Genomic DNA, 18725 nt, shown 5'->3' with positions numbered 1-18725 from the left:
ACGCACATCCGTTATTCTCGAAATGACTCGAAAACGTCAGGGCAGGACATATCTAATGGCTCCTCCAGCTTTGTAAACAGTCAACAGCGTTTATCTTACCTCACGGCCCGGGCTAAGCCATACTTGGATTTTTATAACGTCAGGGTCGGGACATTTCGGATTCTCAAGAGCATTTGATTGGACAGAAAATATGATGAGAATCTGAAGCGCGGAATGATGTCAGCAAAATTGTTGCTCCGTATCGGTGGTAGAGAGAGAGACTGTACATTTTGAACATGTATATCTTCTAAATGCGAATTTTGTCATTGTTTTGGAGCAACACTAGCTTATAGATAACCTTAACGCTTATTAAATATATTCATACTAAAAGCCACTCGTGGACACTATAGTGATCCTGAACGGGTGGTCCGTTTCATTGGCAGTCGGTTTGACGAACTGGGAATGTCTCCGTGTTTACCACGTGCTGTTTGATAGATATTTGGATGGAATACATATCTGACTAGTCCAACACTGTACTTAATTACTATCAGCTAGTGAGAAAGTAAAGAGAAAAACATGTTATGGAAGAAAAAAAAAAACCCAAATCCTCTGTGAAATGTTTATTTATTTATTATTATCTTAACAAAAGCATGAAAATACAGCATGGAAAGAAAAAAAATAATAATATTTGCCATCACATCCACTAACAAACACAACCTGAGCAACAAAGTAAAGATTCCTGTCGTTGCAGTTTCTACACAATTTTTCAATGTCTTAAACCCCGTCGATGTGTTGCGTCGTTTACAAAAACAAACAGAGATGACTAAACGGACGAGCTTAAAATCAGACAAGCGTACACACTTATGTGATTATCACTTCACAAGATAACCTGGTTCAATTTATTTTGAAATCATCATCATCATTTTGGTTCACTTGTTCACACTACCCTTAACGTATCCAACGTTGCAGCATGAGGCTCAGATTTACAGTATGTTACTGTCTTTAAAGGAGCCATTTGTAACTTTTACAGCCCACTAAACTGTGATTCAAATGAAAACAACGAATAAGCTTTTCACTTTTCTTCAGCCAACCCTAGACCCTGTTAAAAACGATGCATTCCTCGTGTTGCCTGCATTTTAAGGAAAAGGCCTGGGGGTGGAGTTTATTTCAGGGCCAGAAAACTTAACATAAGAATCCAGCAGGATCCATGTGGAATTACGTGTTGTATTTCCTAGTTATTCTAGAGAATCTCATCATAATATACAGTTAAAAAATGTACTTTAGACCTTACAAACAGCAAATTTAAATGAGTCTGTGATTTCAGCCAAGCGATTAGTTAGATGCTCGACTGATGTTTTTTTTTTAAACGTTTCTCGGTCTGTAATCAGTTCCTCAGAGGAACATTCGGTCCTTGCTGTGCGAGAAGCGCGTGTTGAGCTCTTGACTCTTCTTCAGCAAGGCTTTTTTCTGCGCCTCGTCGAAGCGATTGACCTGCAGGTCGGCGTCTCGGTCGAAGGGCTTCCTCTCCACAGGCTTTTTGGAGTCCTCTGTGGCTTTCCTCTTCATTTTCTTGGCGTGTATGCTCAGGAGCGACTCGGCTCGCTTGGACTCCTGCCGAGGAGAAGCGGCGATTAGGAAACGATAAACAATGGACGAGACCGTGTCTACTTTGGGTTTTTTTCCCCCCCCTGATTCGTTTTACAGTCAAAAACAAATTTAGAAATGAAATATTGTTTAAAAATACACTCGGGGGTGCCAATAATTTTAAAAGTACCGTTTTGACAGAAGTGCACTACAAAAGAAGACTTAAGTCTAAAAACGTAACTATACACTGTCTCCATAGATCATCACTTTGTGACTGTTAGTCAAAGGGTGCTAATAATTTTGGAGGTGACTGTGTATCTATAACGAGCTGTAATTGCTATGTGATCCAATAAGGATGGACACACACACACACACACACACACACACACACACACACAACACAGCAACCTTCTTACTGCCGAGTGGTCGTGAATGTAAGGGTGTGTAATACATGTTTAAAAAAAACAAAACAAAAAAAAACCACTTACGTTGTACTTGGACACTTTTTCTGCCATTTCCAGATCTTTCTTGGAGAGACGAGGGCCGTCGTCGTCTTTGGCTGTCTCTCCTCTCTCTTTCGCTTCTTGTCGCTCCTTAAAAACAGACAGAGTTTTTTTTCCTGATACGGACAAAGCAAAAGCTCGAGTAGAAGATGAGTAAAGTGGAATAAATTAATCGTGTAGTGTGTTTGCTTGTAACGCACCAGATCGTGACGTTACAATAGAAATTTGGGTTTAGTGGAGTTTTTTTTTTTTTTTTTTTGCTGCAGTTGAGTGCAAAAGTTTGCACACCCCCATGGCACAATGAGGCTGCAAAGTAATTAAATTTAGAGTGAAACAAAACATTGGGTGTGTTCGGTTTCACAGATGTTCACCTTCATTATCGCAACTAACAATTAATACACAAATGGTTCGTGTTATGGTGTGAGACGTGGGGCGGGGATCTCCCTTTTTTAAATGCGATAGAATTACGTAAGGAATAAAACATGACGGTGCTGTTAAAAAATTTTAAACTGAAGTGTTTTATTCCTTTTATACCACGGTCTGTCCAAATACTCCATTCTGATTGGCTGCAAGGTGTCCGTTCAAACCATATATACGTCAAGTGGTCCGTTTAATCACCGTTCGAAATTAATGTGCTGCCTACAGACAAGTGTGACCGTAGTAACACGAAACAGGAAGTCAGGCGCCGTGACATACCGAGTGGCTCCTCTGCCTTTTAAATAGCTAATAGTGTTTAGGTTACCTCGGAAACCTACGACTGGTGGTGGTGGTGGGGGGTGGGGGTGGGGGTGATTCTCAAGAGCATTTGATTGGACGGAAAGCCTGATGAAAATCTGAAGCGCGGAATGACGTCAGCAAAATTGTTGCTCCGTATCGATGGTAGAGAGAGACTGTACATTTTGAACATGTATATCTTCTAAATGCGACTTTTGTCATTGTTTTGGAGCAACACTAGCTTATAGATAACCTTAACGCTTATTAAACGTATTCATACTAAAAGACATTCATTTCCACAGCCTAGTCTCAGTAGGTGTAAACTTTTGCACAGAAAAGTATTACTTGAGTAAGGTTAGTATGCTGGTACTACATCTATTATAGAATTATAATACTATTCTATTCTATAATAATATTCTATCGATTATAGAATAGAATATAGAATTATTATATTACTAGTATACTTACTATTATAAAAAATTATACAGCACAATTTCTGTGCAAAAGTTTGCGCACGCCCACCTCCCCCCCCACCCCACCCCCCGGGGGAACAAAGGAAATCTTAGAATTCTGTGCAGTGAAATAAACTGACCCTGGCTTTGCGTTCCCGTTCGCCGGGCGTGTCCGTCCAGATGGAGCGATCCTTGTCTTCGGGTCCCGATCTCTTCTTAAAGCCTCGTGCTTCCAGTCCGACGTGCTGCAGCTCAGGAGGCAGCTCCGTCATCCAGCTCTCCCTCTGAGGCTTCTCAGTCTCATCCTGAAACATACGCGTCGTAAACTGGCTCTATCAGACCGAGCCAAAGTTTAATAACACAGAATAATACAGAACACAGAGCACTCACATCCTGCCCCAGTAATCTGTCCTTCATCTTCTTTGCTCTTCTTTCAAAGTCCAGTGCCACGGAGCTCTGAGCTTCCCCTCTGGATGGCATGGGCCCGATGACGTCCCAGTCCTCTCCCTCACTGCTGGAAGTCTCCGCTTTGTATCCAGGAGGAACCGCCGGTCCCAAAACCCCGCTTCCTTCGTCTTCGTCCGCTTCCTCATCCTCGTCATCATGATGCTTCCTTTTAAAACCTGGAGGCAGCGCGGGTCCAAGCACCGGCGGCCTGCACGTAACAAGACAAGAGAGCTACAAGGAAGTTCAATTTAAACGGGCGCAGTACTCATCTCTGAGGGACACCACCACATAAATGATTCACTACTGTCCTGGTAACGGTTCTGTACTGGTTCCAGTTCCAGGTCATTACGTGATTTCAAGGCAAATTACATTAAAACAGAAACCACCTGCTTAAACAGGTTCTCGATACGACAGAGACTCGATACGATTCACAGGGAATGATCAGAAGGGCCCATGTGAAATCTCTTTTGATTATTTAAAACATTAGTACAATGAAATGAGAAAAACATCGCAACAGTCAATAGAAGGGATTCAGAAATTAAGTTTCCTTAATAACAATGACTTGTTAAATATCACATCCTCTGTAACAGGACCTGGTGAAATACTACCACAGGTTTGGATGATACAAATCAGTAAAAACGTACTTATTATGTCCTGAAGCGGCAACGCGTCTTAGGACGATTTCAGTATGGTAGCCGCTTCAGGTATCAAGAAGACACTAAAAACGGGATTCATGGGAAAGCTGTAGACCTTAAGTTCCCAACTTTTGTCCTGGACAACCCCCGTCCTACACGTTTTAGTGTTTTCCCTCGCTCGATTAATCAGGCAAGCAGGGATAACACTCGAACGTAGAGGACGGGGTGTTCTCCAGGGTGCGCTACAGACTACCGTATTGTTGGGTTTGTCTCACCTTTCAGGTGAACTGTCTTGATTTTTGTATCCTGGAGGCAGAGCTGGACCAAAGAAGCCATCATCATCCTCCTCCTCCTCCTCCTCATCATCATCATCATCATCATCATCATCACCACCACCACCACCACACCTTCCAGCTGTTTCTCCCTTCCTGCATTTCAGATATGTGTGGCTTATTAGTCACTCAAGACAAGACATAAAATAAAAACAATGAGTACAAATCTTGTACTTATAATGCAGACTGTCCCCTGATCCTAAGTATTTGGCTCTCTTGAACACGACCTGTTCCTGATCGCTGGATGAACTGGAGGACTCTGTGCGTTTATAAAGCGGGGGAAGAGCTGGACCTATGACTGCAAAATGATAATATTAATAATATTATAACACACAGAAGAGTACGCTATCATTTAAATGACATACAAATCATACAAGGGTAGAAAGAGTCATGGTTTAAGCTGTGCATTAACTCATTGCACATATAGAACTAGAAGTAGCATATTAGCAAAACAATTAGCATTATTTAATCATACTCGTGTCGTCGTCATCTGATTCATCACTTCTGCTCGCTCGTAAGCCCGGTGGTAAAGCAGGTCCGATTATACTATCACCAGACATGGTTACAAATTCGTTCAAATATTATAACAATAATAATAAGTTAGGAATGTATTACTAACGCACATAAACATATTAACTTCCGGTTTCAGAATAAAACTCCGGAAGTATTAGGATTTCACTTCCTGTCGTTGGTGAAGGATAGAGGGCGCTCAAACCATTTAAAAAAAAAAACGCATCAACTTGAACCGAAAAGCATTTTCGTAACTAATAGCAAAGAAAAAAAACCATGTGATGTATGTTTTATGTTGGTTTGGAATTAAAAATTAATAAATGAATGTGTTGATTCAATATGTGCGTGATGTGTTTAATTTTTTTTGATAACTTTGTATGAGCGAAAATCATACAGTGAGGCGTGCGATTTTATTTGTTTGTTTGTTTGTTTGCACTGAAAGTATACAATTTAGCCGTTGGTTTATTTACACCTTCAGTCCTATAGGTGGCGATATCCGTTGGATGGCAACCGCTTCAATTCAAAGAGGTAAAAGAAGAAGGCGGGACGCCAGCGGGAGCTGATTTCCGGTTTGTTTTGTTTACTGTTGTCTCTAAGCGGCGGGACGCTTGAACAGAATAGAGTTGGGTATGTGGGTTTAATTTGAATTAAGTGATTTTCACACAGATAGCGTGCCGGGAAAGTTATTTATATATAAGTGTATGTGCAGTGTTTTAATGGCAGTGTCAGCAGGCTGCTAGGTTAGTTAGCATAACTGCAGTTATTGAAGACTTTGCTAGCGTCCGTTTTGACCGGAAGTGAGGTTGAGCGAGAGAATAATATCAGCTTTAACTTCCGGAATATTTAGCTAAATGCTGTAGTGTAGTGTCAAACAGCCATAAGATTACACTTGAAGAAATACAACACTGTTTATGTAGTAAAGTGACAGTCGATACCTGTATTACCCCCTTTCTCTCTCGCTCTCTCTCTCTCTCTCTCTCTCTCTCTCTCTCTCTCGTTTTGTTCATCTCTCTCTCTGTCTCTGTCTTTCTCTCTCTGTGAGTCTGTCTGCCTGTTTTCGTCCCCCCCTTCAGTCACTCTGTTTCTTTCGCTCTCTCTCTCTCTCTCTCTCTCTCTCTCTCTCTCTCTCTGTCTGTCTGTCTGTCTGTCTCTCTCTGTTTCTTTCAGCCCCTGTCTGTCTGTCTCTCTTTTGTTCTGTCTGTCTCTCTCACTCTGTCTGTCTTTCTCTCTCTGAATCTGTATGGCTGTTTTTTCTGTCTCTCACTCTTTGTTTCTTGCTCCGTCTCTGCCTGTTTCTCTCTGTCTCTCTTCCTTTCTCTCTCACTGTCTTCCTATTGTTTTTTTCTATGTCTTGTTTCTCTCTGTCACGCCCCCCTTTTCTTTCTTTCCTTTTCTCTCGCTTTGCTGCACAGATGAACAGATAGATGCAGATGAACTATTTTCTACAGGATGTTCATTTTTGCCCTTGACTTTGCTTAATTTTGTCTCATTTAAGTCTCGTTTAATATACAGTGTCCACGTCCCTCCTGCTTTCCTTTAATATTTACACATTTGCTTCTCCACTCTCCTATAACGGAACTACACACACGTACGTTTCTTTGTTTGCATTTCTGCGGAGTAAATGACTAACGTTCTTTCTTCTCTTTCTGAACATCCCATGTCCCTTCTCTGTTAAACGATAACGGGTGCTGGTTTGACCGTTTTAGCTACGAATTACGCTCGTTTATTAACGTACTTTTTCCCCTCAGTGTTGAAGGCCAGCTGGAACATGGCCCATAAAAAGCAGAAGGAGAGTCAGCGGGTGAACATCTCCAGCTCACTGGAGTCGGAGGAGATCAGTCTGGAGACCACGGTGCCCACGGAGGACATCTCCTCCTCGGATGAGAAAAGCAGCACTCACAAGGTCACCAAGCAGGTGCTGGAGAGGAAGGAGCTCCTGCACAACATCCAGATGCTGAAGATCGAGCTGTCGCAGAAAAACCTCATCATCGACAACCTCAAGATGGAACACCTGACCAAAGTGAGAAATCACAAGGATGCAGTGTTGTTACTTTTCTCTAGGTGAGATTGGTCTGATGTGTGTGTGTGTGTGTGTGTGTGTGTGTGTGTGGTGTAGATGGAGGACCTGGAGGAGCAGCTGAATGACGCACTGCATCAGAAGCAGATCCTCGCCCTTCGCCTGGACAGCCAGCTCAAAGTGCAGCAGGATGAGAACAGGTTAGTGGTCAGTACTGATCCACACACACACACACACACCTCCCTTCACTGACCAGGTTTCAATATTTAAACCCTGTAGCTTCTTCTCAAATGATTTAGATTCAAATACAGATTGCAATAAATGGACATCAGAACTCTCATTTGCATGTACGTGTTCAAAGCGTCGTTTTGTTTTATTACGATTTGTGTCGGGAGAGACAGACAAGGACACAGACGTATAGACAGGTGGATTTAGACAGACAGAGAGGCACAGGTAGAATGATGGACACAGAGACAGACAGATGAACACAGTCAGAGGGACGCAGACTGAGAGACACAGACAGACGGGGGGACAGACAAACAAGAGCACGGACAGACAGGAGGACGGACACGGACAGAAGGGAGGACGTCTTTCATTTCCAAGTTAAACGAAAGCACTTTTTATTACTTTCTAGTCTGATTGGAACTCGGTTGCCATTTCAACAAGTCCGTCTCTCACATAGACCACTTTATAGATGTGATAACTGACTGTATCTGTTGGTAGATACCTGTCTGTCCACCAATGAGCACATCCCATTGGCGTGATGGACAAGAGTTAGCACTGACGCTGACACCGACACGGTGTCTCTCATGTTCCTCACAGGAAGCAGCAAGCTCTGATGAAACAGGAGATGGACGCCATTTTGTTGCGGCAGAAGCAGCTGGAGGACACCAACAGGCAGCTGTGCGAGCGGGCCGGCGACATCCGGCGCAGCCTGAGAGACCTCGAGCTGAACGAGGAGAAGTATCGGGAACTGCGAGATCTTCCCGAAGACAAGCTCTCCATCCCCGAATATGTAGCGGTGAGTGCGTCGGGTCACGCGTATACATTTTTGCTCGTAAGTGTTTGTGTGTAAATAATTACAGCTTTAATCACGTCCACTGTGGATTCAGGTGCGCTTGTACGAGGTGGTTACGCCGTTAAGAGCTCTGGTGACCGAGCTACAGGTGAAGAAGAACAACCTGACGGACGACCTGGACAGCCATCGCAAGCAAATCAAATCCCTCATGGAGGTACGGAAGACCTTATTGTTCCTGTTCCACGTCAGACTTCAGAGAATCTTTATCTAATCTGCGTTAACGATGCATAGTGATGATCCAAAATGAATTGGATCTAGAGAGCAAGCCAGGCTGGTTAGTTAGCCGGTACTGGTTAGGTCTGGTAAGTTCCACATGTGAAAGTGTCGTATTTCATTCATTTAATCACATTTACAGTTGCAATCAAGTGATTCAACCCCCATTGCAAATCAGGTTTATGGTCAAAATTTACAGACTTTCAGCTGTTTGCAACGAACAAATCACACAAAAGCAACTGAAATAGTTCAACGGAACGAATGCTTCAAGTGGTTTCCCCAAATTCACCTCAAAATGCAACTTACTGTATAATGACTTCTCCAGTTTCAAAATTATTCCACCCCCTGAATAGAATCCATCACAACAGCACAAATGTCAGTTTGATCTTAATACCAGCATGAGTTAGAAAGATAGGTACTGAGAACAATGGACCAGTAGTACATTTTCCAATCTGCAACTTCAAAATAAATGTACTGTTTCTCTAATTTTTAAACTTTTCAGAATTTAAAAAAAAAAAAAAAAAAAAGAATAGTTTGGTGTTCTTCGGCACTCTGGGCTTTAAACCGATTGATCTGATGGTCGCTTTTTTTCTTTGCGTCAATCTAGAGCTATGAGGACGAGAGAAGAGCGCGCTCGGAGCTGGAGACCCGCTGCCAAAGACTCGCTCTGGAACTGGCCGACACCAAGCAGCTCATCCAGGAGGGAGACTACAAACGTCAGAACTACGACAAAGTGAAGCGGTGAGGGCATGGACTACACGACATACACATCCTGCGTTTTATTTCCTGTAGGTTTTATCTACCAGGTCGATATCCGCGTTATGGCCGAAAGTATGTGGACACCCGATCATCACACCCACGTGTGATCGTAGTTCTTCTCCAAACAATCGTACAGGACGTCTCTGTATGCCGTAGCGTTACAATTTCCCTTCGCCGGAACTAAGAGGCCCGAACACGTTCCAGCACGACGATGTCCCCGTGCACAAAGCGAGCTCCGTGAAGACACGACGTGTTAAGTGTGGAAGAGGTAGAACTTGAGTGTCCTACACAGAGCCCTGAGCTCAAACCTCACTAAACACCTTCTGGATGAATTGGAACTGGAGCCTCCTCGACATCCCAACATCAGTACCTGACCTCACTAACGCTCTTGTGGAATGTGTGAACCAACACAAAGCCGCATTCGAAATCGAGTGGAAAGCCTTCCCAGAAGATTGGAGCTTATTATAATGGGAATAAATGTGGAATGGGATGTTGAACGAGCACATGTAGATGTCATGGGTACAAAAAAATAAATAAATCAAATAAATATTTTGGCTCAGCACAAGGTGGTAGCATTGTTACTTTTTTTTTTTTTTTTTAAATCAAGAAGTCTTTAAACTGTACGTAAACACGCTAAATACAAAAGTAACGAAGAATTCGATCGTGTCAGAGAGCGAGACGGCTACGAGACGGACGTCCGAGAGCTGAGGAAGAAGCTGGAGATGACGGACCTGACGCAAACCGCCCTGACTAAGGAGAGGAACGATCTCAGTAAAGAGGTAATAAACGGACCGAACGCAGCAGGTCCTGAGAATCTTTATTCTTTTGATCTTCTGTCTTTTACATGGCGGTTTATTTTTGCGCAGGTGGCCACACTGCAGCAGTCTGTGACTCTGCTCCAGAAGGATAAGGACTATCTGAACAGGCAGAACATGGAGCTGAATGTGCGCTGTGCCCACGAGGAGGACCGTCTGGAGAGACTGCAGGTGCGGCTGGAGGACTGCAAGAAGGCCAGGGAGGAGGCCTATGACAAATACGTGGCTTCTAGGTCTGTACTAGGCTGAGTGTTCGGACTTTTCACGCACGCTTCCAGCATAACCGTTACGCTTGCGTGATCAGTCTTATGTTGGAGTATTAGATAACGCAATCTTGCATTGCTAAGCCTCATCATTTTCTATCTATCAGCAGATATCGGTCACTGTATTACCCAGCATGCATCACACAGATTCGGGAATCATCAACTTAAGCAACAAGTCATTCGTTTAATAAGAGGTTGAAGTCTTGGTGAGAACGAACGCTAGGAACTCTGGATTTTAATCCGATCGCTCAAATATACGCCAAAATACCACCCTACCAACGCTCTAGACACCTTTTTTTTAAAAATTTTTTTTATTTGGTTGCTCTAAAAGACATTTCTCAGGTGCACTTACTCTACAGTGTTATGAAATCTAAGTAATTGGTTCAGTTTTGGATCGACTCAGTAAAGCCACGATTCGCTTCTCCACCAGGGATCACTATAAGACCGAGTACGAGAACAAACTGAGGGACGAGCTGGAGCACATCCGACTGAAGACCAGCCAGGAGATCGAGAGCCTGCAGCGCACGTCTAAAGAGCTGTACGAGAGAGAGAACAGGTGAGGTTCGGTCCAAACCCAGCGAAACGGTGTTCAGACTCCCAAGAGCAGCGCAGCGCAGCGCTGCGATCACGATTACACTCCGTATCACGTGCACATTACCGCTCGACTACCTGCTGATAATAGTGTGGCACTATTGGGATTGGGTCCTCGCTTTATCTCTACCTGAAAAGAGCGATGCAGCGGCGCTTTAGTCTTTGATTCTGTCCAGCTCTGTACAGTCCGCTCAAGCAGATCAGCTTCCAGAGCTTCAAGTTTCACGCGAATACCTCCGTCAACGACAACGCGCCCGTCATATCGTAGATCACCGTCTAGCCGAGGCGAGTCGCTGCGTCTTATAGCCGCGTTGCATTCTGGGGTTTCGAGTCCAATGTTGGCGCGGATATCCTCTCTACTCGTACATCCGATTTCGAAATTAATACGAAACAGCAAAACCTGTCGAACAGCCAAAAATACAGCACCAGCCGACAAATTAGCATCGGAATCTGTAATACACTTTTCTGAGTAATTTTGATTTTTTTCTTTTGTTTTTTATATATATATATATATATATATATATATATATATATATATATATATATATATATATATATATATATATATATATACGGTTGTAAAGATCAGAGAAAAATCTCTAAACACGTATATTACGTAATCTGGCTCCACTGCTTGTGGAAAGATTCGGCAAAGCAAACTTTGCATATTGAGGAATGCGAAAGTTTAAAAAAAAATTAAAACACTTCAAAGATTATAATTGTTTTGGTGCCTCGTCCCTCCCTAGTAATCAGACACTGCTGTCGGGTGGCTTGACAAAGAGTGTTGCGTATGCTTTGGTATGCAAAGCCAGGATTGCTTAAAGCACGATTATTACGCTCAGTATCGATTGGGAACAAAATAGCTGTATTGCAATTTGAATCATTTTTAAAATCAACTTAAAAAAAAAAAAGAGCTGATTTGTTGATGGTTACAGGTTCGGGATATGTTTCAAATTCTTCATCCATGCATACAGTGCTGTGAAAAAGTATTCGCCCCCATCCTGATTTCTTCTGTCTGTGTGTGTATCTCCTATTAATTGTTTCAGAAATTAAAACAAAGGCAACCTGAGTAAACACAAAATAAAGTTCTCCAATACCAACTGGGCCTGTGTGAAAATGTATTTGCCCCCCACCTGCATTCATAATGGGGTTCAGCTGGACTCGATTACGCAACCAGGCCTGATTACTGCAAACCCGGTTCAATCAAATCAACACTTCAATAGAACTTTTTCAACAGCATGAAGTTGGATAAAAAGGTCTTACGCAGTAACACACTATGGCAAAGTTGAAAGAAATTCCAGAAATGATGAGGAAGAAGGTGATTGAAATGGGAAATCAGTCTGGGAAGAGTTACAAAGCTAGTTCAAAGGCTCTGGGACTCCAAAGGACCACAGTGAGAGCCGTTATCTCCAACTGGAAAAACTCGGTGCATTAGTAAACCTTCCCAGAAGTGTCTGTCCTTGCAAAATTCCTCCAAGAGCACGGCAATGACTCATCCAAGAAGTCACAAAAGATCCAAGGACAACATCAAAGGACCTACAGGCCTCTCTTGCATTAATAAAGGTCACTGTTCATGACCCCACTATCAGAAAGACACTGGGCAAAAATGGCATCCATGGAAGAGTGGTGAGGTGAAAACCACTGCTAACCCAGAAGAACATTAAGACTCGTCTGAATTTTGCCAAAACACACCTTCATGATCCTCAAACCTTTTGCGAGAATGTTCTGTGGACTGATTAGTTGAAAGTGGAACTGTTTGGAAGACAGGAGTCCCGTTACATCTGGAGTAAACCAAACACAGAATTCCACAGAAAGAACATCATACCTACGGTCAAGCATGGTGGTGGAAGTGTGATGGTGTGGGGATGCTTTGCTGCTTCAGGGCCTGGGCAACTTGCAATAATTGAAGGAAACATGAATTCCTCTCTCTACCAGAAAATCCTAAAGGAGAATGTCCGGTCTTCAGTCCGTAAGTTGAACTCAAGCGCAACTGGATTATGCAGCAAGACAACGATCCAAAGCGCAGGAGTAAATCCTAGTCCTAGAAGTAAATGAAAGACTGATCTCCAGTTATCGGAAGTGTTTGGTTGCAGTTATTGCTGCTAAAGGTGGCACAACCAGATTTTAAGTTTAAGGAGGCAGTTAGTTTTCCACATGGGTGCTAGGTGTTGGGTTTAATTTTTTTCTTCTTCAATAAAAATAAATAAATAAAAACTGTATTGTGTGTTTACTCAGGTTGCCTTGGTTTTATGTTACACTTCGTTTGAAGATCTAAAATTGTTTAGTATGGGATGTTCACAAAACCAGAATAAATCAGGAAATACTTTTTCACAGCACTGTACTTATATACGGTGTCTCTGATTTCTTTTTTTTTTCCCTTCCAGAAACCTCCGTGAGGCTCGGGATAACGCCGTCCTCGAGAAAGAGCGAGCCGCCGGGGCCGAGAGAGATGCTCAGGCCAAATACGATCAGCTCCTAGAGCAGTGAGTGTCCATGAATGCTCTCTCTCTCTCTCTCTCTCTCTCTCTCTCTCTTCTCAGACTGTTACTGTCACAAACTTCAATCTGTGTTTTTCTTTCTCAGGAGAGACGAGGCATTGTGTGTACATAATTTTAGCACTGAATGGTATTTTAGCTCGAGGTATGAATCAGTGTTATGACAGCATTCTTTAGAAAGGAGAATCAGGGTATAAAAAAAACCCCAAAAAAACTTGAACGCATTACCAGTGTTGACATGATAATTCTATTCTTGTTGTTGTTTTGTTAACACACAGTTGATTCAGCTGCTCCATTTAAAGCCCTCATGCCTAAAACACGTGGTGCATAATCCTAGTGTTGATTCAATAACATTCCTTTTGCTACCATGTCTCAAGCGACACGAATCGAAACCGAACCGAATGTAATTGCTTTATCTGTCCAGATAATCATGCAAGACTTCTATTAAAATACCGTCTGTGATATTTGTGCACGTTCGCCCTGTTTAGTGCTGCACGAATCGGACGAGTAGTCCGCGTGCCGTTTGTATGGATTTGAATCGATTCGTGAGTCATTGTTCTGTGTCTGAACTTGATGGAGTTTTGGGCGAAGGAGGGAGGACATTAATTTAATCTGCTCATGTAGGTTTGGTGACTTCTCAGGCCAGTTCAACAAGCTTTAAGGGTTAATCAGGTTTGTAACCGAACTGCCCTGAGTCAGTACAGCGCTGTGTAGGTGCGTGTGAAGCTCTTCAGTAGACACCCAGAGTTGTTTATTTAGTAATGTAAAAAAAAAAAATAAAAAGATTATAGGTAGATTTCTGTCTCTGTCTGGGAAAACCTATGTGATGTCGCTGTGGCTGAATTCCTGCAAAGATCAAGTTACAACCCCAATTCCGAAAAAGTTGGGACAGTATGGGTAATGCAAAACAAAACAAACAAACAAAATAAAAGTCATGTGAAAAATTCCATTCACCCAGTGCTATATTGACAACACATTCTTAACGTTATTTGATGTTTTACTTTGTGAATTTAATTTATTTTTGAAAATATACACACATTTCAAATCTGATAACTGCAACACACTCAAAAAAAACAAAACAAACAAAAAAAAAAAAGTCGGGACAGTCGACTGTTTACCGCTGTGTAGCATGAGCTTTTCTTTGAGTAACACTTATTAAGTGTTTGGACGCTGAGTGAAGAAACCAGTTGGTTAAGTTTAGCGAGTGGAATTTTCCCCCATTCATCCGTTATGCATTTCTTCAGCTGAGCGACTGTACAGAGACTTCGTTGCTTTATTTTGCGCTTCATAATGCGCCACACGTTCTCAATGGGAGACGGGTCAGGACTGCAGCAGGCCACGCTCGCACCCGCACTCTCTGCTTACGCAACCGTGCGCTTGTAATCCCGGCAGAATGTGGTTTGGCGTTGTCCTGCTCTGGATGGCAGCATATGCTGCTCCAAAATATGTACATAATTTTTTGCATTAATGATACCCTCACAGATGTGTGAGTTACCCATGCCATGTGCACTGACACACCCCCGTACCATGCGCACTGACACGCCCCCATACCACGACAGACGCTGGCTTTTGGACCTGACGCTGATAATAGCTCGGACGGTCCTTTTCCTCTTTGGCCCGAGGAGAACACGACGGCTGTTTTGTCCTAAAACTATTAGAAACGTCGACTCGTTGGACCACAGAACACGATTCCACTGTGCTACTGTCCATCTCAGATGAGACCGAGCCCAGAGAAGTGGGCGGAGCTTCTGGACAGTGTTGATGTACGGCTTCTGCTTTGCATCGTAAAGCCTTAACTTGCATCTGTGGATGCAGCGGCGAATGGTGTCGACCGACAAAGTTTTACCAAAGTATTCCCGAGCCCATGTCAGGATCTCCATTACAGACTCATGACGGTTTTTAAGACGGTGACGTCTGAGGGATCGGAGATCACGCGCATTCAGAAGTGGTTTTCGGCCTCGCCCTTTACGCACCGAGATTTCACCGGATTCCTTGAATCTTTTCATTATTTTGTGCACTATAGAAGGAAGGTGAAATGCCCAAAAGTCTTTGGGGAACGATGTGTTGGATTATTCGCTGACGCATCTGTTGGCAGGTTGTCGAGCCTCGACCCATCCTCGCTCTTTTATTTTATTTTACTTTTCTTGGAGGCTCCTTATACACTATGATTAGACGACTGCCTCCTCACATCGCCGCCTTATTTTAACTTCTCACATTGCAATTCGTCCTGAATTGCCCCTGTCCCAACTTTTTTGGAACATTTTGCATGCATCATTTTCAAAATAAACATTTATCTTCAAATAAACTATGCAGTTGATCAGGTAAAACATCAGATACCTCGTCTTTATACGTTTTTTGTTTAAATACAAGTTAAAGTACATTTACGTTTTCCATACTGTCCCAACTTTTTCCGTCTCGGGGTTGTAAATAAGTAGCCAGTGTCGTAAGAAACAATCGTAAAGTCACAATTCGATCATGTGTCCTCGCGAAACAGACGTAAGCACAATGGAGCTTCGTTTTTGTAATCGGAATCCGGCCGCCGAAATGTCCGACAGTCAGAGTGAAATCTTCGAATCTGCCCAAGAGTGAAAAGGGAGAAAAGTGCCTTTAAAGCTCTATAACTTTACACGTTTCTAGTTCAGGAAAGTGACTGTTTTGCCTGGCGGTTACACTCAGTGCAGATTTATAAAGCATAAATCATACGCAAAGCCAAATATGTTCACTGTTCGAGCAGGAAGTCTTGACGGATCCACACTTTCCGGCATTTTCCCTCCAAGGCTGATGTGAGAACCAGCCACATCTGTCACTCAGTCCCATCTGAACGCATGTGCCGACGTCTTGTATGCAAATTTACAGGCTGGCAGGTTTCACAAGTAAAACCGTTACTGCAAAGAAATATGTCAATTATAGACTAAAGACCTTTCGGCTCCGAATAAAGCACGTAAATTTAGTGCAGTTGTGTTTCCCACCTTATTAGAAGAACTATTCCAAAATTGGGAAGTGCATAATGAGACTAAAGATCCACTCTGTGATTTTAGTACAAGCGTTCACATGGAGATGAAGGCTGGTATGTTATTGATATCGTGATTATATTGACATCAGGAGATTAAAAGCCTGGAGAACTGGTGCCAGGAGAACAACCTCCTCCTGAACGTCAGCAAGAGTTGATCGTGGACTTTAGCACGAAGCAGGAGAGGAGCTACGACCCCGTTAGGATCAACGAGACCCCAGTGGAGAGAGTGGACAGTTTTCGAAACCTCGGTGTTAACATCATGCAGGACGTGTCATGGTCCTGTCATATTACCACCCTGGTGAAGATTGGGCACAGCACCAAGCAGGATAGGTGGGCACTTCAGAGGGTGGTGCGATCAGCTGAGTGCACCATCTACACTAAGCTCCCTGACCTGCAGTCTGTCTACAGCATGCGCTGCTGGACCAAGCTCAGGAAGATAGTCAAGGACTTCAGCTAACTGAACTCTATCGGGAATCTTCTTTCTGGTGCAGTCAAGGAAGTGCTTTCGCTCCAACACAGAGAGAACGAGGAGGAGCTTCTTCCCACAGGTCATCCAGGACAACACCAAGGACCAAGCGTGTTTGCTATGGACTATTTTCAGACTTGGCCACAAAAAAAAACCCCCCCACCACCACCTGCTTTTTCCATTCGCATTTCCATGAGCGGTGTACATCAATTTGCATATCTAAATACTGACTGTACGACATCTGCATTTAGATATGCAAATTGATATACATCGATCAGCCCTAACATTAAACCACCGTTACGCCACCACCACAGCTCTGACCCATCGAGGCTCCACAAGACCTCTGAAGGTGCGCTGCGGTAGCCGTCACCAAGTCGTTAGCAGCAGATCCTTTAAGTCCTGTAAGTTTCAAGGTGGGTCAGACTTGTTTGTCCAGAACATCCCACAGACGCTCGATCCGATTGAGATCTGGGGAATTTGGAGGCCGAGTCAACACCTTGAACTCTTTGTCATGTTCCTCAAACTGTTCCTGAACAATTTTTGCAAGGTGACAGGGCGCTTTATCGTGCTGAAAGAGGCCGCTGACGTTAGGTAATACTGTTGCCATGAAGGGATGTACTTGGTCTGGAGCAATGTTTAGTTAGTTGGTACATGTAAACATAGCATTCAGATGAATGCCAGGACCTGAGGGTTCCCAGCAGAACCTTGCCAAGAGCAACACACTGCCTCTGCCGGCTTGCCTATTTCCCATAGTGCATCCTGGTGCCATCTGTTCCCCAAGTAAGCGATGCCCTCCTTCATGCACCCAGCTGTCCACATGATGTAAAGGACAGCGTGATTCTTCAGACCGGGCCACCATCTTCCATTGCTCCATGGTGCAGTTCTGATGCCCATTGTAGGAGCTTTCGGTGGTGGACAGGAGTCCGCATGGGAGCTCGGACCGTTCTGCAGCTACGCAGACTCGTACACAGCAATATGGGGCTATTGTGTCCTGTGCAGCTGTGTGTCCTGACACCATTTTATCAGAGCCACCATGAACGTTTTCCGCAATTTGCGCTACAGTAGCTCTTCTATGGGATCGGACCAGACGGGCTAACCTTCGTTCCCCACATGCATCGACGAGCCTTGTGCGTCCGGGACCCTGCGGCCAGTTCACCAGTTGTCCTTCCTTGGACCACTTTTGGTAGGCACTAATCACTCTCTGCATTCCTGACGTTTTGGAGTGGCTCCGACCCGGTCCCTGGCCCTAGTCAGAATCACTCAGATCCTTACGCTCGCCCGTTGTTCCCGCTTCCGACACATCAACTTCGAGAAATGACTGTTCACTTGCCGCCTAATAAATATATCCCACCGCTTCACAGGTTCCATTGCAGTGAGCTAATCAACGTTCTTCGCTTCACCTGCCCGTGGTTTTAATGTTATGGCCGATCGGTGTATACGGTCGGAATACTTGGCTATATGGAATCTAATGCAGTGGGAACTCCTGTACTAACTCAGTTCCTTCAAGGCTTTTCTCTGTGTTCATGACATCATGTGCAGAATAGTGTGTATGCTTATGGATCCTGATGTACCGTACATTTTAATAGCATAATCGTTTTCAGTGCTATAATTACAGAGTTCAATCGAGTTCACAGATTCTAAAACGAGAGCAAAAAATTAAGAAAAAACACGCACTACATACACGCTGTTCCCTTATTAACTTAATTTTTACCCCTTCGCTTTGTTGTCTGGTGAGCTATGAACCGAAATGCCAAGCAAGAAAGACCTGTCTTTTGGACATGAATACCTATAATTATCTTTGACAGCGGTACTCTTTAAAGGAGAGACAGACACACTGACACTTCTCACGTTTTCTCAGG

The 18725-nt window shown here is 43.5% G+C and overlaps 2 protein-coding genes across 6 annotated transcripts in view; one reads left to right on the top strand and one right to left on the bottom strand.

Annotated features, from left to right (window-relative positions):
* Positions 1–586: 586 nt before the first annotated feature.
* On the bottom strand, positions 587–5368 carry gpalpp1 (GPALPP motifs containing 1). Its single transcript, XM_053614995.1, has 7 exons — positions 5122–5368; positions 4821–4944; positions 4590–4742; positions 3623–3887; positions 3373–3537; positions 2052–2156; positions 587–1590 (listed from the first exon to the last, which is right to left on the bottom strand). The coding sequence occupies exons 1-7, from the start codon at positions 5204–5206 to the stop codon at positions 1372–1374; spliced, it is 1116 nt and encodes a 371-aa protein (XP_053470970.1). The 5' UTR covers positions 5207–5368; the 3' UTR covers positions 587–1371.
* Positions 5369–5698: 330 nt separating this feature from the next.
* pibf1 (progesterone immunomodulatory binding factor 1) overlaps positions 5699–18725 on the top strand; it is a 35604-nt gene continuing 22577 nt past the window's right edge. Inside the window, exons 1-10 of one of the 5 annotated variants that reach the window (XM_053614990.1) lie at positions 5699–5783; positions 6905–7176; positions 7273–7373; positions 7996–8194; positions 8286–8405; positions 9072–9205; positions 9894–10002; positions 10090–10271; positions 10732–10857; positions 13277–13375. In XM_053614990.1, the coding sequence (XP_053470965.1) occupies positions 6925–7176; positions 7273–7373; positions 7996–8194; positions 8286–8405; positions 9072–9205; positions 9894–10002; positions 10090–10271; positions 10732–10857; positions 13277–13375 (1322 nt within the window). In that variant the 5' untranslated portion in view covers positions 5699–5783; positions 6905–6924. Of the gene's footprint in view, positions 5784–5812; positions 6073–6904; positions 7177–7272; positions 7374–7447; positions 7776–7995; positions 8195–8285; positions 8406–9071; positions 9206–9893; positions 10003–10089; positions 10272–10731; positions 10858–13276; positions 13376–18725 lie in introns of those variants that run through there. The other 4 variants (XM_053614989.1, XM_053614991.1, XM_053614992.1 and 1 more) reach the window with 4 other exon arrangements.

This window comes from Ictalurus furcatus, chromosome 26, assembly GCF_023375685.1.
Source record: "Ictalurus furcatus strain D&B chromosome 26, Billie_1.0, whole genome shotgun sequence".
NCBI classification, from domain to species: domain Eukaryota; kingdom Metazoa; phylum Chordata; class Actinopteri; order Siluriformes; family Ictaluridae; genus Ictalurus; species Ictalurus furcatus.
The sequence above is the reverse complement of the archived record's forward strand: the minus strand, read 5'-3'. Positions and strand labels throughout refer to the sequence as shown.